This window comes from Marmota monax, unplaced genomic scaffold (assembly GCF_021218885.2).
Source record: "Marmota monax isolate L192 unplaced genomic scaffold, Marmota_monax_Labrador192_F-V1.1 WCK01_AAM20220418_F8-fsc00020, whole genome shotgun sequence".
NCBI lineage: Eukaryota > Metazoa > Chordata > Mammalia > Rodentia > Sciuridae > Marmota > Marmota monax.
Genome location: NW_026692912.1, coordinates 10115922 through 10128235, shown reverse-complemented (window position 1 = coordinate 10128235; position 12314 = coordinate 10115922). Strand labels below are relative to the sequence as shown.

Below are 12314 nucleotides of genomic sequence, written 5' to 3'. Positions count from 1 at the left end.
AACAGAGGCTATCTTTGGATTTTAGGACAATAAATGGACTCATTTTTTTAAAAATATTTTTTCACTTGTCAATGGACCTTTATTATTTAATTTATTTATATGTGGTGCTGAGACTCGAACCCAGTGCCTCACATGTTAGGCAAGCGCTCTACAAGTGAGCCATGACCTCAGCCCCAGTAAATAAATTATTTTGTTCTCTTCTTTCTGGACTTTCCAAAGGATAGAATATATATTGTTTTGTAATCAGAAAGACAATAAAATTTTTAATAGAAAGCAAATTTTATTTTCCTGTACAAAACAATGTATGCCTTCAGTATTCTATAAAACAATCAAAATCTTGGAGAAAAGGGTAAGCATCCTAAAATTCACTGCTACACAGGAATGAGTGATCCTAGGGAACCCTAGCATCCTTTCTGTCAACCAGCAACAGTGCCCCCATTTGAGTGTGTCCTTATTCATCCCTGAATGTTACAGTCAGAGCATCTTTCTTGAAGGCACCAACTCTGAAGGATGTTGCATATAAAGGGACGTGGACTGGAAGCCAGGAGACTGGCTCTGGGTTTATTACTCAACTCTGCCACATTGCACAAATCATTCTTCCTCATGGGCCTCAGCATTCCATTAATAAAATAAGAAGTTTGTGGCAGATAAACACACAGAGTTCTTCAGCCAAGACTGACTATGATTCTTGGCCTGACTTTTACAGTAAGATCAAGTGCAAATGATTGTTGAGATGGAAGGACTTTTTGGCTCACTTTATTTATTCATTTATATTTTGTGGTGCTGAGGATTGAACCCAGTGCCTCGCATGTGCTAGGCAAGCACTCTACCACTGTGCCACAACCCCAGCCCTTCATTGCACTTTAAAGATGAGTGTAAATATAGAAAGAGTTTCCAATTAATTCATTCACCACATGCTTCTCAACTTGGGTTGGGTGAGTTTAGCACCCCTTAGCTCTTGGCTGGATCCTCAAACTCTGGTGCCAGCTATAGACAGGAGGCAAACAGAGGTAGTCACTCTTTCATGAGTGTTTGATAGGCATATCTCACTCAAATGCTCCAGTTTTACTGAATTGCTCCTGTGTGCATCCAAATGGCAAAGGAAGAAAATCATGACCAGGATCCCCCCTCTCCTCCACTCCCAATTCCACAGGTGGGAAAACAAAATGGGTGATAAAATGCTCCAAGGTCATGTGTCCTTATTGGGGATGCTCCATTTTCTCTCTCCCCCCCAGACTTCAGCCACTACTCCCTAATACATAAATTCTCTCTCTAGGACTTTGCATTCCAAAGTACATGTGAGGTAGAAATTACCATCCCCAACCCCACCTCCCTACCCCTTCTCCTTACCCTTCAAGTTTAGGTAAAGATACAGCTTTCTCTGCAGGGCCTGTCTAATGCCTCACCGGGGCCCTCACAGCACATGTAATTTACCTTTTCAAAGTACTTATTTATTGGCTTCCATAGCTGACTCTAAGCTCTCAGGACCACATCGGCCAAGGTCATCCAGGGCCCAGCACATGCTATTAGCCTAACTTTTGACTAAAGAATAAAACATAAAACGAGACAAAGCTTGAAGACAGAGCGCTAACACAACCAGGACAATGGGTCACCCAGCATGTAGGAGTGACCCTGGCCAGCAAGCTGCAGCGGCGTGCAGGAGGAGGGTGCCCAGCACCCCACACTGGCCTACCTTTTTGGTCTTCACCGTGGAGGTGCAGCAATCCCCACCATCATAGTTGCAGAAGGCTCGGTTGTTGATGGCATCACAGTAATTGTCTCCCATGAAGGGCTACAGAGGAGGAGACAAACAGGAAGGAAACAAGGCTTCGTGATCAGCCTGGAGTGAGTGGAGGCTGTCCTCAGAGTCTCATGGAGGCCTCTATGGTCATTTCAGTCTCTAATCTTACAAACATCCAGTAAGCTTATCTGTCCTCAAATCCCAACACCCCCTTGGATAGTTAATCATTTTTTTTTTTTTTTACTATTTATAAACACTGTTGTCTGCCATGTTTTTCTCCAAAGGAGTGCTGTCTTGCAGAGAAACATACTCTTGTGTGGTGGAGTATACCAAGCCATAGGAATGATCCCCGCCTCCTCTCTGACACAGAGGGCTCATTTTACTTGAAGAAATTAAGAAAGTTTGAGCTCACTTTCCCCACTTTTCCTGGTAGTGAGTAATTAAATATTTAATTCATAATAAAATATATGCAAATAAATTAGGAACCTGAATATAAACAGCTCCGGAATCATAAATGTAAAATGTTAAGAACTCATAGGAATCAGGCACAATGATCTGTGCCTAAGGGTGGATTCCCTAACAGAGAAGTATAAAGAGACTCTGTTAGGTGACTACCATAATGAGCCATGACGCCACATGTTTTAAATGTTTTTTTTTTTCTCTTTCTTTCAACAGTATGTGAGGTAGACATTACCATTCCCACTTTACAGATGGAGACCCTGAGATTCACAGTAAGAAAGAGACGTGGTCAAAATCACACTGGCCAGAAAAAGAGTAGTTATTTAATCTTATCTGGCTCCGTATCTTCTTCCTTTCATTCAATCACCACTCTAGAATATTCAAGATGGTACTGATTTACTTCTTTTCTTTTTTTTTTTTCCCTCTGTGTTCTTTCAATCCTGTGATGCTCCAAAGATGAAGAAAAGATGATGGGGTCAAATCATTACTGATCTGAAGCCAGAGTCATCTTAGATGAAATTCCAAGTGTCCCTTTGATTCCCCTACCACCTCTATGTTCCCTATCCCAACACTTAGCACACCATATTTTGTGGCTGTTTATGCTTTTATAGCAGATGCAAGTCTCTGAGCTCCTAAGAACATGAGCAATATCCAATTCATCTTTGGACCCCTGTCACCTAGAAAGCTTTGTGGCTAGGGATGGTTCTCCGATGCTCTGTGTCTCACTGATGGGAAAGAAGATGCCATCACTTAGCTCAGCCCATCACGTTGCAGCATACCACCTATGATCTAGTGGCCTCTCCTTCCCATCTTGACAGCTCAGGGGAGCACCAAGCTCACAAGGAGTCCATCCCATGTAGCATCCCTGGATTTTGCATCTCTGCTCCAAATTCTCATTCACAAAGCGTGGGCCCTAACTCAGGATGCTAGAATCCCTTTCATTACATATTATCAGATTCTAAAAAATATCTTGGCAAGATGGAGTTAAGAGTAAGTAATTGCTGAGCTCAGGTGTGTAGTGTGCATGCCCGTGGCTGAGCCCAGCTGTGACTCTGCTGTGACTACCATGATGAGCACACGATTGCATTCATGTTAGAACAGAGGGGAACAAATGACAAGGGCTGAATCTTTTCCTCTGTGCCTCAGGAGGTCTGCATGTGGGCTCTGCTCCTTGCATTCTTCCTCATACAGTATATGGACAGGCTGATGAAGGACCAATGGTCTCTTCTTTAGAATGAAAGGAACTGGCTTGGTAATGAGTAATCCAGAGAAGAGAAGGAGGAAAAAGAAAAAATATTATATATAAACGAAAGTGGTTATTTTTCTTTTTTAATTTGGCCCCTGCAAAAAAAAAAAAATCTCCTTTCTCATTACTAGCTACTTTCCCTATGTGGCCTTTCCTGTAGCTATACCTGTCTGTCCATCCACATATCCATCCTTTATTCAACACTATTTATCAAATGACTGCTATATACACATTGCACTAAGGAAAGTGACATAATAGCGAACATTTCTATCTCCTTCACCTCTAGACCTTACATTCTAGTGAAGAAGAAGTCTTTAATCAAATAATCACACATGTAATTGGCCAGCTTCTACTCTGATAAGAGATATGAAGGAGAAGTACATGATGCTATTAGAGTAAAGCGTTTGATTTAGTCAGGGAGCTCAGTAAAGGTGTCCCTGAGGAAATGACATTTCAGCTGAGATGATAAAGATGAGTAGGAGTTAATTAGGTGGGGGTGGAGGAGGGAGACTTTCTAGAGACAAGGAACAGCATGAGAAAGTCTCTGCTGCTTAGAAATTTCTCCCATCACTGGTTTTACTCCTGTTGCTATTTTACACGAGGAAAACAACCTGTCCTTCAAGATCTAGTGCAAATATTGCTCCTCCAAAATGCCTTCCCTAAATCACCCCCTGGGTACTCTGTGCTTCAACAGCTTCTTGTCCTTGCTTTGGTTACAGTCTTGGTATGTCATGTTAGAATTCTCTCTTAAATTATCTATTTTATTCACTGTGAGTCTTTCTCTAATTGTTTATTTTATTTACAAGGACTAAGAGTCATCCATTTTTGTCCCCCAGATTTCCTAGCAAAATGGTAATTTGAGCAAAACTTTTGTCAAATAAATGTTCGGTGAATGTTTACTTAATAAAATGATGGATGAATGGATTGATGAAGGACAGGAAAATATCACAGGTGAGTGATAGTTACTTTTTCATTCGAATAAAACCATTGTTTTATTCTTAGACTAGTGACTAGCATATAATAGGCACTCAGTGAAACTTTGATGGACAAGCAAGGGATCATCTTTGAACACAACCAGGAGCAGAGGAGAAGGGGCTAAGCGCCACCCAAACACTTTCTCTATCTTGGCTATCTCAAGAGACACTCAAAGCTTGATGATTCCTCCCTGCTCTCAGGATTTATTCCTCTTCTAAGCATACTTTCAGCCTTTAATAAGATACAAACTATTAACTCTTAGCCAAGGGAAAGGAGAAGATCAGGGGCACCTGCAAGGGCGAAAGTGATAAGCATCACTGTCAGGGCTCGGAGCCTGACAGGTAAGGGTCTCTGGGGCCTCACTGCTGAGTCAAAGGAGAGATCGAATTCTGCTGTCACACTGGTTGCTCAGACTGCCGACTCAGCAGAAGGGGTGCCCAGGTAACTGAAGCTGCCTTTTCCAAAAATGCTGGACTGATCCAGAGAGATGGAGCAACAGCTGCAAGGTTTTGGTTTTGCCATTTCCTGGCTGCAGCTTGAAAGAGTGGGAGTTCTTCAATACTGCAATGTCAAGTGCCCTGAGAAGCTGCCACACCTCACAGAAAGAAGTGTGTAGCCCAGACTGTCTTGTGACACAGATCGGGGAATGGCTCATGGCAGGGGGTAGCCTCATGGAAGAGAAAAGCAGCAGCCCAGAAGTCAGAGACCTAGGCTCTTGCTTTGGCTCTGTAGCTCTCATGCTGTTCAAACACAGACCAGTCCCTTCCCTCTCTGGCCTTCATATCCTAGTGTGTACAAAAAGCAAGTAGAGCCAGATCACACTAAGATCCTTTCCAGTGTGGGGATCCATCAAATTCTGGACCTGGCTTCTGCTTAGGCCACCATTTCCCCATCTTTAAAATCAAATTTTAGGTTTACACAATCTAGAAGAGCCTTTCTCATCCTGCCATTTAAGAGTTCCATCAAGTGCATATTTTTCCATAGCACAATTTAGTCCATTTCACCTGCATTTTCCTTGGTGAGCTCTAGGGAGACTCACAGAGATTGGACATCCTTCTGGAGGAGATTTTGAGCCTCCGTTCTACTTCCATTTGAGAGGAACCAAATGGGGGAAGAGTGAAACATAGAAAGGTCTTTGGGTTTCATTAGCCCTCTCTGGAGGACACATCTGTATCCCAAGAACCTGCCACCTTCAAGCTTGTGACTGGCACACAGGTCCTGGTCTCCATAAGGCCAAGACTTAGGGAATGGCTCAACTGTGCATTCAAGGGTCTGAAAGGTTCTTCCATTTCAGCTCAATGGTTGGATCTAAGACATCCACATTACCTCCATGGTTGAAGAATAAGTGAATACTAAGATGTAGGGCACAAGGAACTCATCTGCAAATAAAGGTCATGAATAAAACGAAAATGAGAAAAAACTGCCTCTTGTAGCTCTGTAAAGGCTAAATGTGGTAATGATGATAAATTTCCTGGCACATTAGAGATGCTTAATCAATACTGCCTCCCTCTTTTCCTTTCTTACAGAACCAATATTATGCAGGCCACAGGCATTGGCGACAGAAAAGCCTGCCTTGGATTGCTAGCTTTGCTATCTATAACCTGTAAGCTTGAATACGTTTCTTCATGTCTCTGTGCCTCAACTGCAGCATCTGTAAAATGGGATTGCTAATCCCTGTAAGAAGTCTGCCCGATGGATATTCATGACCCTTTTTTTGGCAAGGTAAATGGTAGCCATCATAAGCACAGCATAACAACATTAGAATTATTTCTAGGTAGCTGAGGAGTATTTCCCTGTGACTCACCTCACAGCCTTTGACACAGTGAATCAGAGCAGGATGAGGATACCACTTGAGACCAGCAGTACAGACAACTCTCTGCAGAGAGATGGAGACAGAGGTCAGATGGGTTTGGGATTGGAGGCAGCCCCCTCTTTGTTGGCACCGTATTCAACCACTCCACCACTCAGGCTTTCCAAGTCCTGACCTCACCCTATATTTACATGGAGAACTTGCCCAGGTACTTGTAATAACAGGAGCCATAAGATTAAAACAATATTTGTGTTCACCGTATGTGGCATGACTCTGTATTTCCCTGGCAGGAGCAATGGTTGTGGAGAGGCGGAATTGGGAGATGGAAACATGAAGAGAAAGGGCCTTCAGAAAATTCTTGACTGATCTTGGACCTATTGGTGTAGCTGGGGATAAGGTGGGAGAAATAGAGTTTGGAGTTTGTGAGTGTGTGCATATGTGTACGTGTATGTGCATGTGTGTATGTGGCCACAGCAGGGAGATGAGAGCAAGGTGTGGAGCAGTCTCTCCAAGCAGGACCTGCGGACTGTTGTCATCAGAATTAAAAAGGCAAATTCCTGGAGTCTGTTACGTATCTAATGAATCTGAATCTCAGGGCCTAGACTCTTCATTTTCAAATCTGGCCTCTTCAATGATTCTGATGTCCACTGTGGTTTGAGAGCAAGTACTCTGGAGGATGAGCAAGCCAAACTCTGCTTGGAACCCCAGCAAAGCAGGGATCCTTCCTGTTGTCCTCATCACATGGATACAATTGGCTGAGGCTGCCTGGGCTTTTGTAACAGAATATTGTTCTTGCAGTTCCTCTTCATTAAAATACCCTTCCCCATCTGGGCACTTTAAGAATCTTTGGTATCTTTTAAATATCTCCCAAGACTTACTTCCTCTGTGGTGCATTTCCCAACCTGCTTAGGCAGCGCTTGTAGATATGCATATATGTACTTATTTATAGCCTCCCTTAATAATAATGATGATGATGGTGATGATGATAATGACAACTAAAATATACTGAGTATATTTGTGGTGCTAATTACTTTATGCATTATCTTATTTATTTCTTGCCACCCTGCTGTGAAGTGGGCATTAATCTTGTGTCACAGGAGAATAAATTCCCCAAGCTCCATAGTAGAGAAATCAAGGTTTGAAACAGGCAATTGTTCCAGAAGTGATTTAAAACGGCTTATAGCATAAAATCCAACATGATGATGTATTTTTAAAGTAAGTGAAAGAAGAATGATAAACGAAACTAGTAAGAGAAAATACTGTACAGAAAGGAACTATCATAAGAATCTTAAAAGCTCCTTTTCTACTCCCTACAGATGCCCTGATTGCTAGATTATAATTATTTTCTTAAAAAATAAAATTGTACAGGGCTGGGGTTGTGGCTCAGAGGTAGTGCACTCGCCTAGCATGTGTGAGGCACTGGGTTTGATCCTTAGCACATAAAAATAAAGATATCATGTCCACCTATAACTAAAAAATAAATATTAAAAAAATTGTACAATGGGAGGTAGTTGTGTCAGGGACCAGCAACTGAGGTCTATATGATCAGGGATAACTCTCCTGGCTGAATGCCAGTTGATTAATTTTAATTAAGAAATGAACAGTCATACGGGCCAGAATGTGGGGAATCCATGTGACCAGCCCATTCTCTCCCTGAAGGCAGACGTATATAGAAGCCAAAGTGTAATTAGGTTTCTTGGCAAGCTTGTGACAAAAGGAATCACATGACTCCAAGCTAGGAATGGGTTGGTGCCTTTCTGTTCTGCTCCACGACATCACTGGCTCATGTGTGAGATCTCATGTGCCTGGAACAGGGCCTGGCACACAGAGGAAGCCCAGTAAATACTTAGGTTATGAAGGAATAGATCCATCTCAAAGTCGAAGCCATTTTACCAATGAAAAATAACTTCCCCATTTGTTCTCTTCTCTTACAGAGTCTCAGAACTCTCAGTGCCAGGCTAAGTGCTAATTTAGGGGGCTAATTTTGTGTAGACTGAATTAAATTAGAGATCTTGAACAAGGAGCTTCACATGATGATGTGCCAATCTGTTTCTCGATGTGACATCTTCTATCTGGCTCCCTATTGACACCATCTACCATTTCCCAATACACACATAAGGTAGTCTATGAGAAGACCAAAAGATCTTGAGTAGGGCAGGTGTAGTGGCAACTATAACTTGATATTCCTTTGTAAATTTCCAATAGGAGTCTTGGTTCTTCCATGTGTGAATGGGTACTGGAAATGTCAGAGGCTTATCATGATGATGCACTGAGACAAATGGTTAGAGAAATGGTTTCTCAGATCAACTCCTGAAATTCCATAAGAGTAGGTTGAAGGCTTCAAACACTTCTTGACTCCCTCCAGGATCAGGCTTGGAGCACAGCAAGCAAATACATATTTGAGAATTGTGAATGGACTTCATATTCCTTCCTCCCTCTGCTTCCCAGCCATGGTACCAGAGTGGACAAGATCACTTGCTTTCCTCCTCTGTGAAACTTTAGTGAAATTTTTTCCTGATTCTGAATCTGCCCCCCAACCAAAATCCAACCAAAATCCAGAGATGTTGGAAGGTGATTGTAAAGATTCAGAGGTAGAAAACAGCAAGATGGGGACCCACCAGTTACTGGATCCCCATCCTTCCCCCTGCTTACCCAATAGCTAATTTAATCCATCTGTAGGAATGTCACGGTGTGGTTGTACAAGTTTCTGTCAATTGAGGTTTACCTGACGTGAGTTCAGAAAAAGGACTTTTATACTATCTGCATGAGCCTATTTATCTTTCCAAGGCTTCTGGATTTTCCACTATTACTCAGGGCTGCTGGCCCCACCTGTCTGACTACAGGGCCCCTCTGTGTGCTGGGGGAACTGGGAAAGGGGACAGGCACTGGAAGCTGAAGGAAAGGCTAAGCTGTTTATGCCACAGATTGAGAGATCCCAGAAGGGGCCCCTCAAATGTCAGCCTTGTTTCTCCAAATGCCAGTGAAGACATTTAGGCCAGGCAGAGACTTTTCAGACCAGATTTGGTAAGAAGGCTCCATTTCCTGCCTTGGTGGATAGGGAGAATAGACATGTCTCTTATTCTTGGCTTCAATTAACATCATCATACCAGCACCAGCACCTCTGCCATCATCACCACCAGCATCATCTGTAACACCACCAGTAGTATCCTTGTCACCATCAGCACCACCACTATCATCAACACCATCATCACCATCATCCTCATTAGCCCAAAAGTAAAGGAATCACATGACTGGGTACTGGAAATGTCAGAGGCTTTTCATGATGATGCACTGAGATAAATGGTTAGAGAAATGGTTTCTCAGATCAATTCCTGAAATTTAGTAAGGGTAGGTGGAAGGCTTCAAACACCTCTTGTCTCCCTCCAGGATCAGGCCATTTATAAAATAAATGAATATTATATTCTCAGTGTCATGCTTGGAGGTTTCACCTCATAGGTATTATTTTTTTACTCTGGTTTCCATAAGAGGAAACCAAGGCACCAAGAAGTTAGACAACCTGCCCCAAATCACACACACACACACACACACACATACACACACACACAGTGACAGCAATTAAATCTAAATCTGTCTGACTTCAAGGTCTACACTTTGAATACCATACGGTACTTCAAAGTCTCAGAGATTGTCATTATAAAAAATGGTCACTGAAGTTGTCATTATAAAAAATGGTCACTCAGGCAAACAATGGGAAGATCAAGGTTCAGAAAGGTGGAGAGACTCTAAGATCAGTGTAGGAGAAGCAGAGTATCTAAAAAAATGAAGGCCAGTGAAGACAGGTCCCAACCAGAGTCCAAGACATGGGGGAGAGTCTTCAGAGGGCCTCCTTGTGCTAAGGCCCAGATCTGATCCCCTCTTAGATGTCTACTCAGATAAGTTCTCCTTCTCCCTTGACTTACAGGTCCTGCTCCTAGTGAATCCTATCAAATAGTGTTATCAGCCTTTTGTAATCTGTCACGGAGCTTCTGGTTTCTTCCATGTGCTATCATGGAAGCCCCTAGTGTTTAAAGCACACCTGCCATTGGGAAGTACAAGATCAATGTTTATGCATGAAGGAACAAACAAACAAATGAGCAAAGGAGTGAATGAATGAGTGGGTCCATAAGTGAATGAGAAATTACTTAATATACTCTGGCTGCATCTCTTCACTGTAAGCTTCCCCTCTGGGGAAACTGGTATCTTCATCTACACGGAAGATGGACTGGACTTACTAGTCACAACCATTCTACCTATGACCTTCAGACTCTTGGGATGGCGGTCCATCATGTCATCTTCTTTTCAGGGAAGCAATTCTGCATCCTCTGTCTGCATGTACTGCATGTGTCTGTTTTTTCAAAATGTGGAGGGTGATTGACTTAAAGGATGTAATGAAGCAGAATTAGCTAATTCAACTACACTGGTTATGTAAACCAGGCAGCTGTCACCTCTCTGAGCCTCATCTTCAACTGTAAAGTGAGGTGCAGTTCTCATTGGATGTGACAGAGACACAGTAAGGTGACATCTATGGCCTCTTCCCTCCTCATTCCCTATTTCACTCCATTCCTCTCTTTCCTCCTCCCATTCTTTTTATAGAAACCATTGTTAAAGCCAAAGGCTCTCCTACCAGAAGGAATCCTAAGGACACATTTTATGTAAATCTCCCAGCATCCCTCAGCAAAGAGCATTGCAGGGGCAGATTGGCCATGCTTCTTAGGAGCTGATAGGAAAAGCTTCCATCCCCAGAATTCAGATATCAAGGCTAGAAGAGTCTATCTCATCCTAAACTTTCAATCTTGCACCTTCTAGGCTACACAACCTGCAGAAATGTTTGCTATGGCACTCCAGTGACTAAGACTGTCAGAATTAGTTGTCAATACTAAAAGAAAAGAAAAAAGAGATTTCAGATTTTAAAAAGAGATTTCAAATTCATTGTACTGAAGAAAAAACAAAATATGTGACCGCACAAGGCCCACATTTCCTCATTGCTGCCTTTGACTAGACCCACCTCCCACCGGAAGTGGCTACAAAAATGATGTGCTTTTTTTTTTTTTTAATAGTTCACCACATTCCCCGCCCTTCTTTGCTTTCTCTCCAGCACCAAGACAGAGGGCATTTCTGACTATTGTTGAGTTTGCATCATATCATTCATTCAGTTCGAGGAAGAAGTCTCCATACTGCTTTCTCTTACAAAAGGGCATGTGGGGGAAGTAAAGTTGAGAAGGGGATGACTTAGGGGGAAAAAAGGGGAAATAATGTTTTTCTTTGTAGAAATTAAAATGTGGCTATGAAAGAGGCATATGAGACATATACTGTGTGATTCTAGTTATAAGTCTAAAAATCAACAAAACCAACTGCAGAGGTGGAGACTCAAAACAGCCATCCCACTGATTAGTAGGCAAGGTCCACATCCTGATTTCAGGGGTACAAAGGGCATAGGAATTGATCAATCTCAAGCCTTGTGCTTCCCATTTATGTAAGTTACATCTTAAGAAAGGGAAAATGAAAACTTCTCAAGTTTTTTTTTTTTAAGTTAGGTACTATGCACAGGGGGGTTTGTTGTATTTTTTTGTCAGTCTCTCTGTCTTTATGTAGTATTCATAGTAAACACCAGGATCACTAATGTTGATAACATGCCTAGGTGTTTAATATGTAGGATATGCCAGCCTGTTTCCCCTACTTATCCTACCTGCCAGGTTCTGCAGGTGTTTGACGGTAGGACACCGAATCTAGGCCTAGCTTTCATTTCACAAATGAGGAAACCGTGACCTAGAGAAATGATAGAATTCTCCCCAAGACATAGAGCATGAAGGCGCCAGGACTTGGACTACAGCCTCGGTCACCTGACTCAGCAACCCTATATATTTACTGAGCATCTACTGTGCACTAGGAACTGAGGGAAGTGCTACGGTAAATAAGATGACCACAATCCTGCCTGCACAAGCTCATTGTTCTCGTGTTGTTATCTTGACGCATGATCTCAGGGCTGATATTCTGCTCGTCTACATAGTCATCAGACGTGTCAGTGCGTGCAGAGACGGTTGTGGGTAAGTGTCAGTGGTGGGCCTCAGCTTGCACAGGCTCAA

General features: G+C 42.5%; 1 protein-coding gene across 1 annotated transcript in view; it reads right to left on the bottom strand.

Annotated features, from left to right (window-relative positions):
* Positions 1 to 12314, bottom strand: part of Pappa (pappalysin 1) — a 232771-nt gene that overhangs the window by 17023 nt on the left and 203434 nt on the right. The window contains exons 20-21 of the mRNA XM_046451913.1: positions 6226 to 6297; positions 1694 to 1792 (exon numbers count right to left, since the gene is read on the bottom strand). Coding sequence (XP_046307869.1) covers positions 1694 to 1792; positions 6226 to 6297 — 171 coding nt within the window. The remainder of the gene's footprint in view (positions 1 to 1693; positions 1793 to 6225; positions 6298 to 12314) is intronic.